This window comes from Labeo rohita, chromosome 17 (assembly GCF_022985175.1).
Source record: "Labeo rohita strain BAU-BD-2019 chromosome 17, IGBB_LRoh.1.0, whole genome shotgun sequence".
Classification (NCBI taxonomy): Eukaryota; Metazoa; Chordata; class Actinopteri; order Cypriniformes; family Cyprinidae; genus Labeo; species Labeo rohita.
The window spans coordinates 15,984,809-16,002,561 of record NC_066885.1 but is presented as its reverse complement, the minus strand read 5'-3'; the positions used below and the strand labels follow the sequence as shown (position 1 = coordinate 16,002,561).

The window sequence follows — 17,753 nt, the reverse complement described above, 5'->3', positions numbered from 1 at the left end:
AAAAACACTGAACTCATGGTTTGGGCCTGTTTCGCTGCATCTTGGCCAGGACAACTTACCATCACTGATGGAACAATAAATTATGAATTATACCAGCAAAATCTAAAGGAAAATATCAGAGAATCTCTCTGAGAACTGAATCTCAAGAGAACGTGGGTCATGCAGCAAGACAACGACCCCAAGCACAAGTCGTCTTACCAAAGAATGGTTAAAGAAGAACAAAGTTAATGTTCTAGAAACGGTCGAGTCAAAGTCCAGACCTTAATTCAACTGAAATGTTGTGGAAGGACCTGAAGCATGCAGTTCATTGGAGGAAACCCACCAACATCACAGAGTTTAAATGGTTCCTTACTGAGGAAAGGGCTAAAATTCCTACAAGCCACTGATCTGCAGTTACAAGGAACATTACCTTCAGTTATTGCTGCAAAAGGGGGTCACACCATATACCGAAAGCAAGGATTCACATACTTTTGCTACTCACAGATATGTGACACTGGGTAATTTTTCTACTTTCAGGACTGATGATGTTTTGAGTCATATTATGCAGTTATACAGTAAAGACTTCCTATTTAAATGCTGTGCTTTTGAAATTTCTATTAATCAAAGAATCCTAAAAAATCTATCAAAATTATTAAACAGTACTTTTTCAACTTCAACACTAATAAAAAAACTTTCTTGAGCATCATATCAGCATATTAAAATGATTTCTGAAGGATCATGTGACACTAAAGACTGGAGAAATGGCTGATGCCATCAGTGGCATTAAGCTGTTATTTATTTATTTATTTATTCCAATTATCACTATTAAAAGTATATTTAAAACGGCATTTAAAATTTATTCCTGAGATGGTAAATACGCTCAATTAGCTAAATATATATTCTATAATAACTTGAATAACTGTAACAGGGTTTCTACAGGTTTTATGAGGGTAAATTTAAGACTTTTTAAAGACCTTTTTAAGACCAGCTAAAGAAAATTGAAGGGAAAACAACACAGCAATATGTTCTCTAATTATAGTTCGAGTTTTACTTTCACTTTCAAATCAGCAGCAATTCATCGTCTAGCAATTGTTTGTTTGAGTTTTCCCTCTTTTCCTCGCTTTTCTTTGGTAAAAGCGCAGTGCACATTTTACTTTCACTTTCAAATTAGTGGCAATTCGGCGTCCGGAAATTGTTTGTTTTTAGTTTGTTTGAGTTTTCCCTCTTTTCTTCACTTTCCTGAAGGTCATTCTATCATAAAAGGTGCCTGTCGCTTAGAAGAGTCCATCATTGCTAAAAACATCAAACCATCTGAAGAAAGTGTGACTCACAGACGTGTTGAAGAAGGACAGACAGGGGAAGGGTGACCTCAGAATCAGAGAACAAGATGATTCACATCACAGATCAGACAAATCAGCTGTCCCTGATCTATCAGTCTGTCCGCTAGAACATCAAGAAGCAGAAAAGCTGAGCACAGGAATTCTGTTTGAGTGAGTCTGACTGTCAGACATGAAAGAACGAAGGCCAGGGTATGAGGTTTCTTTAGACATAATTCAGTCCTTAAGGATTACAGCTGAAGTAGGTGAGCAGCGCTTTCCTTCACTATTGCATCGAAAGAAACAGGCTAAAACCAAAGTAAATTTTCCTAGTTGTTGTTCAGAACTCTACGTGGTAGCACATATGTGGAATATTCCTCCCATTACGCTGCCAAAAACAAATAATGTTTTTTTTTTTTATTGTTTTGGTGGCAGATTTAGTTTCACTGAAAGAGCTAGTGACAGAAACCTGTGCTGTTTATCACTAATATGCAAGAAAAACAGCTAAATAATTGCAGTCTTAAGGGCATACATTTTTTTTTTTTATAAAAATAATGCTGCAGAATTCTGTTTTATGACTGGTAATAAATATTTATGGACTCAATTCACCCCCATTGGCTGTAAATTGTGCTCCCTGTGCATAACCTCTAGGGGGCAGTGTGGACAATGAATGCACAACGCATGCACTAAAAGGGCTGAGAGAGGCAAACCCATTTAACATTATTAGGACATGATCTCAACACAGATATTCACAAGGCAAAGACAGATAACTGCTGGCAAGAGACAGCAAGAGGGAGGGAGGACGACTGAGAGGAGATGGGAAAAGAGGGAGATTAAGGGGAAGGAAAGAGAGGGAGAGCCCATTCAGGGAAGCCTGAGTTGAATGTTAATTAATGGATTGCGGTATGATGACTCACAGGAAGCTATTTTTAGCATGACAACAGGAGTGGAGGTGTATGGGTTTGTATATACTTCAATGTTTGGACTCTAATAACCTACATTGCTTTGGTTAGGTAAGATTTAGTTTACATGAGTGCCTGTGGGTCGGATTTATCACTAGTCAGCAGTCTGTTCATGAATATTTTGTTCTCAACAGACAGACAAGAATTCAAAACAGCCGGGAAGTGGAAAGAAAAGACAGTTTTCCATTCAAGCTAGTCAAACTGGAAGTTTCCAAACAGAACTGCAAAAATGGACTGTTTGCAAATAGGTTTCTCCAAACACTTTGTCCGTACACACACATACACATACTGGACCCTGGACCACAAAACCAGTCACAAGGGTCAATTTTTCTAAACTGAGCTTTATAAATCACATGAAAGCTTTCCATTGATGTATGGTTTGTTAGGATAGGACAATATTTAGCCAAGATACGGCTATTTGAATATATGGAATCTGAGGGTGCAAAAAAATCAAAATATTGAGAAAATTTGTCCAAATGAAGCTCTTACTAATACATATTACTAATCAAAAATTAAGTTTTGATATATTTACAGTAGGAATTTTTACTAAATATCTTCATGAAACATGATCTATACTAAATTTTGACCCATACAATGTATTTTTGACTATTGCTACAAATATGCCCTAGCGACTTAAGACTGGTTTTGTGGTCCAGGGTCACATATATGTATATATATATATATATATATATATATATATATATATATATATATATATATATATATATATATATACATACATACACAGAGCTGGGTAGTAACTGATTACATGTAATCTGGATATGGAATCAGATTCCAAAAATTAAGTACTTGTAATTAGAGTAAGTTACATTTTAATCTACTTGTAATCAGACTACAGTTACTTTTCTATTGATTACATGATTACATATTCCACACAATAATCTACTGCCTACTCTTACACTCAGAAAGTCCAGTTTTGTGGAAATTCACACAAAGAGCAGTCATTATTCAGGTGGCTACACAGCATTTGACCAATGGATTTAAAAAAAAAACATTTCAGGATGAAGAAGTGTTTCAACGTTGCATCAACTACTGATGAACACATTCAATTTAGTTGAATTATCACTCAGTAGGTTAACCATGTATTATGTGTTATTTAAAGGGGTGGTCAATCAGGTCAATCACCCTTACATTAAACTCGCAAACCCCCTTGCAGTTCTTTTACGAAGCCCAGTTTGAGAAACCTTAATGTAATATAATGTTTAATGCACTTCATGTTTTTAATTACAATGAAAGAAATATATACTCTTTGTATTTTTACATCATTATGGTACAAGATTATCAATGTGATAAACGAGTTAGGTCAAAAGTAATCTAAAAGTAGTCTGATTACATTACCTAAAATGTGTAAAGTAATGGATTACGTTACTGACTACAATTTTTGTCATGTAATTTGGCATCAACAATGTATTATGCTTGAATCTGATTTTTTGACAAATGTTCTAAGGTGTTCAATTACACTTATTTTTAATTATATATATACAGCCACTTTAAAGGGAGATTTTCCCTTAGAAATAAAGATTACAATGTAAAATAAAAGTTCAAAATCTGTATAAATGTCTTTTCTCTGTGGAATACAAAAGAAGTCTTTGAAGTTTTTTCTCACAATTAAAGTCAATTGATTTTAGTGTGGTTTTAGACCTCACTGACATTCATTGTACAAATACAGTTAAAATATCTTTTTTGTGTGTGTTCTACTGATGAAAGAACATCATACAGGTTTGTAATGTTATGAGAGTGAGTAAATGATGACAGAAATTTCATTTCTGTATGAACTATTCTTTTAAGTGGTGATTTAGGATCTTGGATTAAACTATTGCACTTCACCTGTATTCCTATTGAGGACCTTGGTGTTTTTAGGTACTCTTCTGCTTTGGACACCAGCACAGCTTTGTCACAGGTCATTACTGAGCTATGGCTGTCTGTGGAGGGGTGTCTCTTTCCTGCCATCGCCATGGCAGCTGCTTCCATGGCAATAGTGACGGCCTTGGCGCTGTCCAAACTGTCAGTGGAGTTATAAAGCGCTCGACCCAAACTCAGACTCAACCCATCAGAACCCCAGATTCCTGTGGGACAAGAATAAAGAGAAGCTGGTGTCATTTTGAGAACTACATTGAGGCTGTGAATGATGCAATGTTCAGAATTCTGTTACAGGTTAAAGGGATAGTTCATCCAAAAATGAAAATTCTGTCATTAATTACTCACCCTCATGTTGTTCCAAACCCATAAGACCTTTTGTCATCGGAACACAAATTAAGATATTTTTGATGAAATCTGAGAGCTCTCTGACCCTCCATAGACAAAATAGTCCATGTGACAAAATGGCATTAGGGTGACGCAGAGAAGAAGAATTCTTAATTTACAGTTATTGTAGTTTTTTTCCGCAACAAGAAGTATTCTTGTAGCTTTATAAAATTATGGTTGAACCACTGATGCCACATAGACTATTTTGTCAAAAATATCTTAATTTGTGTTCAGAAGATGAATAAATGTCTTACGAGTTTGGTATTAATGACAGATTTTTCATTTTTGAATGAACTATTGGTATATTAACATTACTTAAATATGAAGAAAACTGCTTACTAGCTTTTGCTGCGTAAAGTTACATTCAAATTTACAACTTTCTTGCCATTGCAACATAAAGATAAAAATCTTTAATGACAAAAAAAAAAAGACTGAGAGCAACTTTACAGATCAAATAATACACACATTTTAAGGATTAAATGTAAGTGCTTTTGTAAAATAATGAAACATCGCATTTCTGCTTTTAAATCCTCCAAAATTGGCCCCAATTGCTTCCACTATGATTTTTTTTTCCACAAATGCTGTCAATTGAACTTTAAGGGATAGTTCACTGAGAAATGAAAATCACCCCATGGTTTACTCACCCTAAAGCCATCCTAGGTGTGTATGACTTTCTTCTTTCAGACAATCAAACAATCCTGGCTCTTCCTAGCTTTCTAATGGCAGTGAATGGCTGTTGAGATTTTGAAGTCCAGTAAAGTGCATCCATCCATCATTAAAGTACTCCACATAGTTCTGGGGGGGTTAATAAGGTCTTCTAAAGTAAATTGGTAAAAAATGTCTATATTTAAAACTTTATAAACCATAATCTGTAGCATAAGCTCTGGTGAGAATATGCAAGTCTCATGAGAATCAAGTTTTGTTTACAGCCAAGGAAAACCAGTCTCCTCTTGGCTTATATTGAAATTCTCATTTTCCTTTACAAATTTTAGATTGTACTTCTAATTCGTGACTGGTGTTTTTTGCTTTCTTTACTGCGATTCCATACGTATCACTTCCGCGTTCATCACTTCGTACACCCATGTCCTACGTGATCCACTGGAACACCACTCTCGTAAATGCACGTACAACAGAGATTGAGGTTTATAAAATTTTAAATATGGGAATTTTTCGTACATTTCATACATACTTCAGAAGGCCTTTATTAACCCCCCGGAGCTGTGTGGAGTACTTTTTATGATGGATGGATGCACTTTATTGGACTTCAAAATCTCAACACCCATTCACTGCCATTATAAAATTCGGAAGAGCCAGGACATTTTTTAATTCCAACTGCATTGGTCTGAAAGAAGAAAGTCATATACACCTAGGATGGCTCGAGGGTGAGTAAATCATAGGGTAATTTTCATTTTTGACTGAACTATCTCTTTAAATTTGAATCAGGGATGGTCTCTCATTGTTTACACAGTCAAAAGTATGATAGACACATTTTATTTAGTTTAAAGCATAAAGCTGAAATTGTGCTGCTTTGGTAGCTAACTATAAGGAGTTCAAGTACCAAAATTAAAATAAGCTAAAATTGAAACAAAGTGAATTAGTTAATTAAATATTATAAAATACAATAATAAAGTTTATAAGCAATGCTAAAATAACATTGGACTTTACATACCCCCTCTGGCTAGCTGTCCCTCATGGTAGGCGTCTTGCGTGGACTCTGTGCTGCTCTGTGCTGTGATGGAGATGAGGGGTTTGGAGGTGGAACGAGGGGGCACGGGTGGAGGGGTCCTCTTATAAGTGGGTGTACTGGGTGTGTAGGTGACCGCTGTTAGATAGAGAGGTGAGAGGTTTAGCGTCAAATATCTCCTGTACATCAACATGATGTTATTAAATATTCAAGACTGGAGAGGGACCAAATGTAAACTTTTTAAAAGTGGCCAACACCATCATATTAACTGGCTTCTATAAGTGGGGAAATATATTGAAAACACTTTGCTGCTGATTACTCGTTCAAAATAAACAAACTTGTCCAAAATGAGCCTGCTGACAGCAAGTTTTATATACAAACTCCCACTTCATTAATAAAGGCGAAAAACAGTGTGAAATAGAGCTCTGATGTTCTTGTAAACAGACTGTGAAGCCTGCCATGCATTCTGATGAGCAAAAGGTTATCCGCAGATCTCTTCCTGCTCTAATCCACACAGCTGGACCAAGCAGATAAATGGATCTTTGATTTGGATGTGTCCTCTAATTTAGTGTACATTTTTAGATTTTTAAGGACAGGATGAAAACCACCATTCAAAGGTTTGAACACAATAATTGAAAGTGACAGTAAAGATGGTCACTGTAAGGGATCTATTATGAACTACAGTGAACCAAATGAAAGGACTAACCATGTTCGAAGCAGTATAGTTATTTCTGAGTGAGTCACATGTTAAAGCACTGGGGTCCAAAAGTTACACTGAAAACCTGGGATTCAAAATTAAATAAGTAAATTTGTGACATTGATCATGTGACTCCTCAAATGCTCCATTGAATACATATATATATATATATATATCTGTGTGTGTGTGTGGTCTAAGTGGCAAATCCAAGTGCTGGGATATTTTTAATGTCATAATGATAATGATATCATGTATAACAGAAGCATAAAAACTAGTGATGTCAGACTTTAAGACCCCACTGTATGTCTTAAGTCAAACCCTGCTAAACCACCTCTCACCACATCAGCCAGCTTTAAAACCTCACAGAAAGGTCATGTGAACAACTGAATCAGAAAGACTGATTGAACAAAGGAGAGATAAGGAGAGATTAAAAGAAAAAATGGATCGTAACAAAGAGGATGTGAGAGGGAGAGATTGAACGAGAGAGGAGGAGAAGGGTTGAGCAGAGTGATTCAGCACTGGTACAAAAATAGATGTTATAGCCAAACAAATAACGCAACAGGGACCCATAACTCTCGCTGTGCTGCCTGTTTTATCAAATGTGCTAAGAGTGATGACACCCTGCTTTCATCATTACGAAGAGAGAGAAAGAAGTGAGGAATGGGGGAAAAGTTTGCGAGAGTACATGACAAAATGACTAAACAAAAGGACATACTAGCTTACAAGGCTGCAAAAGAATAGTGTTCAAGTTTATCATGACAGTCTTGTTTCAAGTTGGCTGCACTCAAGAACCATTAAATGGCTATAACTGCTGAAATATATCCAAGGGAGGCAAGGCCAATCAGAATTCAGTATATAAATAAATGTTAGATGTACATTGCTGCAGAAGTACTGACCCAGTGTTTACAAAGCGAACGTGTAAAGAAGATCAAATGCCCTTTACAAAAAAAAGTAAAATAGCGATTTTAAGACATAAGTTGAAGAAAATGAGATGGGAGTTTTTCGACCTACCCTAACTGTCTTGAAAAAAAAAAAATTAGAAAATTTTTGTCATTATTACTCACCCTCACGTTGTTCTGAACCTGTACGACCTTCGTTCATCTTCAGAACACAAATTAACATATTTTTTATGAAATCCAAGAGCTTTCTTACTCTGCACAGACAGCAACACAACTACCAAGTTCAAGGCCCAGAAAGGTAGTAAGGACATTGATAAAACTGTCCATGTGACATCAGTGGTTCTTTGCACTTTTCATGTGCAAAGAAAACAAAAATAACGACTTTATTCCACAATTTCTTTTTTTCCGTGTCAGTCACAATGCATCAGGGTCAGAAAGCTCTTAGATTTCATCAAAAATAACTTAATTTGTGTTCTGAAGATGAACAAAAGGTCCCACAGGTTTGGAACAACATGAGGGTGAGTAATTAATGACAGAATTTTCATTTTTGGGCGAGCTATCCATTTAATAAAAATCAAGAGTGCAACAGCGCAAAAATTCATAAAAATACTACTAATTTTCTCAATAGAGGAATTTATTTGTAACAATAACTTATAAACCTGTAAAGACAGGCGTAGTGTGAGCTACAAAGCTGTTAATCAATGGTATACACTGCAGAAAAAAGATTTTCCTCCTTAGTATTTTTGTTGTTTTTTAGTATAAATATCTTAGAATTCTTGAATCAGGATGCATTTACTTGACAAGTGAAATTACTTAAGATATTATGTCTTGTTTTCTGAAAGAAATATTCAAATTTTGTAAGTTTTTGCTTAAAACAAGCAAAAATATCTGCCAATGTGGTAAGTAAAATAATATTAGATCAAAGGCTAAATAAGATATTTATTTATGTATTTTTTTATTGAAGCCATCAGGCTGTATTACTACAATAAAAATTCCACCAATCGTGCAAAAAGAATTGAAGCTCTTTCCTTCATTAGAGCTTATAAAACACATTAATTAGTGAAGTACACAGTCTGGTACCTTTGACTTTTTGTCTGAAGACAATTTTTTTTTGCTTTAAATCAAAGTTTGTAATGTTGTGATTCACCTTGTAGTTGGTTGGTTTGGTTCCTGGCTCATAAATTAAATAAAGACTTTAGAAAACTTTAAAATTGAATGGGAAAAAATACTTCTGGAACCAAAGCTGGTAAAAAAAAGCGTCCGGGCAATATTGCACTCTATAGGAGATTTTATTTTATTTTATTTTTTCTAATGTTTGTCTTACATTTTTGCTTTAAAAAAACTGAAATCACAAGAAATACTCAATTTCAGTTTGAACATTAAGTGGTTCAGCTGAATTATTTGCAGAAGTTTAATAATAAGTGTTAGTTTACATATAACCAGAAAACATAAACCCAGTGCTGCCTTGCAGACACTAACAAAAGATACTGAGGAAGAGGAAAAAAAAAAGAGAAAAACATTATATTGCTGAGGTCTTCACTGCATCTGTAAAGATCTGTACATACGGAGGAGGTAGAAGTGAAAGGTTTAAAAAAAGTGTCAGAGTGGTGTAGAAGGGTCTGTCAGAACATTTCAATACACTGCATTCAGAAAACACATTCTGCTAAGAGGTAGTGCTCAGAAATAAACCAATATCATGAAACGTTAGAATTAATGACCAGTTATGAAGGAACATACAGTGATTATTCTGATGCACATACTGGAACACGAACCCTAGTCTAGATGAATATGCTGAGTTAAAGCTACAATTTACCTGGTGGTTGCTGGGAAGGACGATCCACACTGCCTGAAGAAGGGAGATGGAACTGAATTCCTATAAGCAAACATACGCATAAACTTTTTGAAGCCGGAACACACTCACACACACACCCACAGAGACACAAACATACAACCACACGTCATTCTGAGCTCAGTACACAAACATTAAACCTGAATTTAGCATCATAGGCTTTGATTTCAAATAGTTTACAGTTGATGAAACACCTGATGAAAAGTGACCATCCTTTTAAATAAACCAAAAACAATTATTCTTCCACTGTGTATTTGAGAAAAGGAAAAACCAAAACCACTACAACAGTCAATAAACTAATTCAAAAAGCTAACAATTTCAGAACTGAAATCATTGCATGCTGCAATCTCCTGAAAACTACACATCAGTTCAGTGCTGCTTCGCAGAATCTTCTCATCACATTGTGCTTCTATTGTAATGTCACACTGTATTACTTGCAATGACATCTAAAGTGTTACCGCTTGTGGCAATTTGCTCAGCTATAAACTTTATCTACCTGTAGGGCCCTACAACAGGAAATTAATATTATTATAGGAAATGATTATAGCAGATCAAGAAGTATAATGCAGCTTACCAGTACAGCGAAAACAAAAGGATGCGTACTTGTGTGTGTGAAGAGAAATGAGAAGAGAGAGGTACTGTAGCTTACAACAAAGTGTTTAAACACTCCTAGTTCAGAGACCACCATGCAACGGTCTACAACAGTTGAAGCTCTGATGTAAAAGTTCTCGTTTTATTATTTAATGAAATTAATAACATTCACTTAGTTACAGATCATCATGATTGCAGACATTTAAGATGATCTCAGAAAAAAAACAACAATCAGCTGACAGAAGTGAAGATACACAGAGATAAAGAGGCTTATTTTCACATGATTTTTCAGGCTTCAGATCTCTGTGGGTAATACTTACAGTCAAAGTGCTTTCATTCTGAAAATTTGAAGCCATTAAGAAAATAAATCAAATAAATTCACAGTGGCACAACAATATTGAGGCTGGGTGGTTAAACGCCCACATTCATGAGCCAGACAAGGCACACAATGCACAAGCAGCCAATGAAAATGTACAGAACCAGAAAACCCCTCTGCCCAAGGAAATACACTTAAATGACCCATAATGCTCTGTCAGGTATTTCCTGCTCGCTGAAATGACTTGCGATGACTTAATATAGTGGGTATGGGACCAGTGAGAATCTTTATGTGTTTATTTGTTTTGCTACAGTCAGTTTTGTCCCGCACTTTAAGCACCTGTGGGTCTGTTTTAGATATGTACGTAAAACCCACTTTTATTACTCAAGAAATAGCTCTCCAGCACAGCAGAGGGCAATGTGTGGACAATGCTGTAAAATAAGGCCTGAGAGCTCTGTTATGAATAAAGGAAGACCTGTTAGCAATGGCTAAATCCCAATACGCATGCTTTTCATATTTTATAGTATGTGAGATAAGGAGTCCCTCAAATCACACTAAGTGAAAACAGTATGTCACAATTATCTAGTGAATGTTCTGTGCTTTTTAGGTCAATAATTTTTACAACCTTTTGCGCTACACAAGAATAACTTGGTTGTAATGGCTCTCTAATGCTGTAATAAGACCATTTCATGACTACACATACAGTAGTAGAGGCATGCGAACTGGGAATTAGCCAAGATTTTCATTTTAACACTAAATATTTACAGATTAGAGATATGTCGCCAGGTTTAATTTCTAGGGAAACACAGGTTTTAAAACTATCTGATGTTTGCACTGTTCTCAAAACTCACTGTAAGTGTCTGTCAGTTGGCTGGCTGACTAACAAAAATGCAGAGAGCTCTGAAAGTCCAGGTTTTAAATAAATAACCAAATAAACAAACAAACAAGAACACGTCTCAATATAATAAGATGCATTAGCTACAACCACTTGATAAAAAATACATTCACTGCTAATAATAATCATGTAAACCCGCAATCTCAACTACATTGACTACTTAAGGAACTACTTCAGTTTTAGTATGACTCCGTCATACCAATTAGATGTAAACTGTTGCAAATAATTAAATGTCACCACTGTATCTGGTTTCAACATTTCCTCTGATTGTCAGATACAAGGCCATGGCACTGCATTTCTTGATACATCAAATCATAACTGTTAGAGATAGTCAGAGTGTTTTCTTTAGTACCCTGATATATATGTATGTACATAAAGTGGATAATAATACATATCGACTGGTGATCTGACATCAAATAATTTCAGTAACCCTACCGGCACAAATGAACTGGCATCTCATTTTAAAAATGGGGAGCTCTCATAGTGGTTAATAAGAGAGCTGTGTGTTTAAGTTTGCAGAAAAAAAAAAAAAAATCACAGTATACAACAGTCTATACATTTACAGTAATATCACTGGGGAATATATTATATGTGGGCATTAAGGATTATATTAACGGTATCTTATATCTTGTTTATAATAACAAGTGTGAATATGTCCATGATCAATTTTGCTTAAAAGGTTAGAGTTAACTGTACAAATAATGTGCAATTTACACCACAAGTTTTAATTCCTAACCCATATGCAATTTTGTGGCCTGTAGGTTTAAATAAGCTTCAAAATGACCCACATGCTCAGTGTATGTTCATGTAACCCCAGCAGACCAGCAGTGCTTCAAACCTCTATACCCAAATTCCTTAAATATAAGTCATTCTAAGAAATATCCATTTAATATTAACATCTGATATATTTCCATATATGAAAATATACCCAGAAAAATATCACATTTGATGTTTTCGTCCTATTTCCCACCAGAATTAGATTTGACCAAAAACGAGGAAAAGAAACAGCAGTCACTTCACAGAGTATCATAACATAGCCGTTGTGTCTTTGAAAATTTCACAGTACTAAATTTTCCTCCACTTTTACAGTGAGACTTTGGCTCTGAAGACATTGAGTAAAACGGAATAAAGGATTCCATCATTCACACCGGAGAAACAACTGTTACATTACATTCAGAGAAAAAAGATTATCAAAATCCATAAAATGTATCCAAGCGATATGCAGTTGTTTCAGGTAGTCTTTGGCCAACATCCAGTTCATAGTCTGACTCGATCCATCTGAAAAAGGATTCGCCCTACCACCCACTCTCGGAGAGCATGACCATGGTACAAATTTCTGGTTGATCCGAGACCAGTTTGTAGAGAGATTTATTTTACAGTTTACTCGGTAGTTTCTAGAGTTCATTGGAGAGAGTGTCTTGACTGTAAGTCTTCGTTCTCTGCCAAAAAACAATCACAGTATTTACTAAAATACATTTGAGTCTCTGTAAAGCCAGAGAGTGTCCCTAGAGAGGAGAGTGAAGTTCATGGTGACTCACCAGTTTTGCAGTGTAAAATAGGTGCTGAATGTCTGAAGTACACTAATGCAGTGCCATTGCTGTCGTCAGACTGCTTTTAGCTACAGCCTCTCTCATAACCTCATCCACGCTTCAACTGTAACGATCTCTTACCCCGTTCCCTTTTCACACTCTCTACTTCTCATTCTCTCTTCTATAATCACACACACACATTTGAGAGACACAAACCTGTAAACATCTTGCTACATAACCTAACAGTCTCATATTCTGCCTGTAAATATTACATGTGATTATCTATTGCACACCCCGTGTAGCTTCATGCACTTTTCGGAGAGCTCAGAGTGACAGTGACATATAGGACATCTCTGAATTGTTTGAGTATTTCTTGTGGTAAATTTCCATACTGGCACTCCGGGACATCGGCTGCCGCCCGCGTGCTTTCCGCTGCCACCGAATCCAGAGGAAATCCCTACCGGATGGTGAATGAGAAGGGCTGCTTATGGCTGCTGTTCCCTTTGGTGAGCCATTATCGCTTGTTTCACTCTTAGATACATCTAAAGCTGACTGGAGCTCCAGCAGGGATAAATTAAAAGGGTGCACAGTCGCTGGGTCTATGGTAGCAAGTCCAGGTGGGTTCAGCTCCTGTGACACTGGTTCATCTATGCTAGTAAATTCAGGATCTGACTCAACTGAGCACAGAACGGCAGAGAACAGAGTCTCAGACTCCAGGGGAGCTGAGTCCACAGTGTCTGGCTGGATTGGGAACTTTATAACAGGGGGAGAAGCATCTACATTCAGGCCGTTATCTTCTTCGGAGTAGGACTCTGGGATGTTTATGGCACCACCTTCTTCTGAACTGCCCATGAATGTCTCCTTTTTAGACCACAAAACAAGTGCCTGAGTGTCAAGTTCATGTGCACCTGGCTTTTGACAAGTAGGGAAATGAGGTTCAGGACTTGCTGGGTTTGATATGTCAGAATCTGTTCGGGATTCAGGCTCTGGAGTGGCTGGTTGGAGATAAATGGTGTCCAGTAGTTCTGGAAGGGGTGGTTCTTGTACTGTGGCTTCATAGGAACACTCATAAACAGTTTCTGGGGTCGGAGGATTCGGCAGGCCTAGATCTACAGCACATGGGCTTTGAGAGCCAGAAACATTGAGCTCAAGAGATTCTAAACTTGGCCATTTTAAGTCTTGAAGATTCATAGAATCTGGAGTCACTGGACTCAGGACAACAGAGTCCATTTCTAGCGAAGTTAAGTCCATTGATTCTTCGTCTGGATGATTCAGCATCAACGGTTGCATGGATTCTAGAACCGACTCTTCCTGTGTAGTCGTGCTACCATGATCCGGTGTATACATACCAAGTTCTTCCGGAGATTCTTGAGAGGGACGATCAAGAGATTCCTGGAGTGGAGAGCCAGTATCATCCGGATCCAATTTAGGCCACTGCAAGCTAGCCAGGTTCACTAGTTCTACATTTGTGAAGTCTAAAACAACCGATTCCACGTTCTCAGGAGTGGATGACTTTGTAAAGCAATACGGTTCTACCTCTGGCACCGGTTCTGGGGGATCTGGAGGAGTCATTGAGTCTGAATCTAGATCAGGCCAACAAAGCGACGCTACATCAACAGGATCTGGAGGAGTAAGATTCGCAAAAGTAGGATCATCAATGTCTGCTAATTCCGAGTTGGGGTCGGTTTGAAAAAACGGTGAAGAGGCTGAGACCTGCAGGACATTTTTATCTGCAGGTTCTGAGGGAGACATAGATAAAACATTGGGATCAACCGGTGAGGGGCAGTTAACCGCTGCGTCCGCCGTGTTCTGTCGCACCAGGGTCTTGCTTCCTGCCTGGGTGCTGACGGACACCTGAGGAGCAGCTGTCTGGGTTTCCCTCACCCAGTTCGGAGACCAGGTGCTGTAATGTTGTGTAAAGGTGGAAAAGTTCCTGTTGAAAGCTCGCAGCTCTGTGCACAGATCCTTCCTGAGCTCGGCTAACTCTTTACGCATGGCTGACACATCCTCCCTCCACTGCTGGCTGATGGCCAGGGCCAGATCCGCTGTCTCCTGGACACTTGATTGAACAGGCCGTGGCCTGATGGGCGCGTTCGTTTTCAGCGGGGGTAACGAGGGAGTCGTGGTAGGTGAGCTATTACCATAAAGGGTGCTGGAATCATCTCCTCTCCCACGGAGCCCCGTATTCCCACGGGCCATGGAGGTTAAGTCTGGGCCCTCGCTGGGTAAATTGTCCTCATTAAGCAAACCAGTGCCCTCCAGCACATCATTTCCCTCTGGAAGAAAAATATAAAAATGCCAGTGTATATAATGTGCCCAGTGGTGAGGCCAGCTGGGGATTTGCGCTGTTTGCAGGCTCCATTTAGAGTTCAACCAAATATATGTGAGCCAAAATAAGTTTTAGGCCAAATCTTTTTTATGTTATCACACAGGTCAGATAAAAAATGTTAACAATGCGTTGAAGAAATATAGGGATTAATTATTTACAAGGAAGATGTTCTGAGAAGTATGTACACAATTTAAATCAAGCAGCTTTGTAAAATTGTACAAATTGTTTTGAGTTTTGCTCAGTATGCAACAAAAGCAATCTTGGCTCCCTGTGCTTTAGGTGACGGGAGCTAGATATTTTGAGTTATTGTGATCACGCTAGCAAACAGATCCCATTTTGACTCACAGCTTTTTTTTCTGTTATTACTCTGCCTTCTCACTCCATCCTTTATTTGCATATATTCATCTCTCAAAGCACAAAACAGAGAACTGAAGCCTGAGGACACCTGCAGGGTATAATAACAACGGCATCTCACAGAGCATCATCAGGTCCCTCTGACAGAGCAGGTCTGTGCTTTGTGCCTTGAAAGGAGGCAATTGCGAGCAAAAGCTTTCAGTCTCTTTTTTGTGTGTGTGTGTCTCAGCAAAGCAGGTATGAACCCTATTGAACATGAGCGGTCCACTTTGACCCATCACTGACCAGGTCTTTACTGGGGGAATCACTGTCTTCAACCGGTACCTCGACACACAAACAGCCAAATTCAAACAAAAAAATTAGTTTAACACATGCGATTTTTATGATCAGTGATTTTATTCTTTATAATATTCCTTGCCCAGTCACTGCTGCACAATATATGGGACTTGCTATAATGGATTTAGTCATATCAAGCTCAAAATCAAGTGTTTTTAAAGAGACTCCCTTTGTGAGAAAGCCAATATTGCTCGTTATTCTGCAAGCATATTTCAGTGAGAAGGCAGTGCAAAAACGCAAGTATATTTATTGTCTATCTTGGTCTAATCTCTGATTTTTGAAGCTCTTAATTACATTTATTTAGGTGGCCTGTTTCACCACTGACCCTTAAACAGCCTGAAAACTCAAACGCTCAAGCACGGCTTCAGTTGCGGACCCTGTGGGAGAGAGAACTCAAAACTGATGCGTTTAAAACCAGCTTCACGCCCGGAAGAGAAAGTGAGAGAGGGAGAGAAAGAGAGATAGAGACTAGGAGATGTGCAAGAGTGAGAAACAGAAAGCCCACAGAGTGACAATCATCCGACTGAGAAACATTTTGGGATCGCAATACACACCACCTTGTGTCTCCATCATTGCTTTTCACCCCCTCCCTGTCTGTTAGCCAAGAGTCAACTGAGGCAGAAAATAGGACAAGGTAGAGATCCAAATTGAAAATCTTGAGAGACAAAACACACAGTGGAAGAATAAAAAAGGTCATATCTTAATTTGGACACAATATTAAAAAAAAAATGGATTTGTCACTTTTCACCATTTTATTGTTTGCCACAAAATTTGGGGATTGAATTCAATAGGGTTCATATTCTTATGCTCTGAGGCACACCAGCACTTACCTGAGTTATGAAGCCGCACACAAATCAATCACTCGGCTGTAAGCAGTTCACATGCATGCATGCCATGCTACAAGTAATAGGATGCATCCATTCAAAAATAATCATCTTGATGAACAACTTTGCCTCTGATCTGAATTTAATTTACGAATTCTTGACTCGCTTTCAGAGGATTTACACTCTCGACAATTAAGGGGTTAGTTCACCCAAAAATGGTGGAAAACTTTTGGGTGGTTCTCGTTGTTGTTTTTGTTTCTTTGCATACAAAAAGTATTTTGGTTGAACCACTGATGTCACATAGACTATTCTAACTACAGTTAAGGTCAAAAGTTTACATCCCCCTTTACCAAAATAAGAGGGAACATACAAAATGCATGTTATTGTTTATTTAGTACTGACCTGAATAAGATATTTCACGTAAAAGATGTTTTGACAAATAGCAAAACCACACATTAAGAGCCAGGGGCTGAAAACTTTTGAACAGAATGGAGATTACATTTTTGTAATCTGCACAAAAAACTGTGTACATTTTTCTTATTTTGCCTAAATATCATATTTTTTCATTTAGTACTGCCATTCAAAAGCTACAGAAGATACTTACATGTCTCCCAGAAGACAAAATAAGTTACATTTTTCCTGATCTTCAAATTCAAAAAGTTTTCACCCCCCAGCTCTTAATGCATCGTATTTCCTTCTGGAGCATAATTGAGCGTTTGAACCTTCTGTAATAGTTGCATATGAGTCCCTCAGTTGTCCTCAGTGTAAAAAGATGGATCTCAAAATCATATAGTCATTGTTGGAAAGGGTTCAAATACACAAAAATGCTAGAAAACCAAAGAATTTGTGGGACCTGAAGGATTTTCTGAAGAACAGCAGGCAGTTTAACTGTTCAGGACAAACAAGGGACTCATGAACAACTATCACT

General features: G+C 37.6%; 1 protein-coding gene across 8 annotated transcripts in view; it reads right to left on the bottom strand.

Annotated features, from left to right (window-relative positions):
• Positions 1–17,753, bottom strand: part of dlgap2a (discs, large (Drosophila) homolog-associated protein 2a) — a 166,235-nt gene that overhangs the window by 9,536 nt on the left and 138,946 nt on the right. For 6 of the 8 annotated variants that reach the window (XM_051132799.1, XM_051132801.1, XM_051132804.1 and 3 more), the window contains one exon: positions 10,222–15,258. In XM_051132799.1, coding sequence (XP_050988756.1) covers positions 13,307–15,258 — 1,952 coding nt within the window. In that variant the 3' untranslated portion in view covers positions 10,222–13,306. Of the gene's footprint in view, positions 1–4,105; positions 4,345–6,191; positions 6,345–9,615; positions 9,676–10,220; positions 15,259–17,753 lie in introns of those variants that run through there. The other 2 variants (XM_051132807.1, XM_051132800.1) reach the window with 2 other exon arrangements.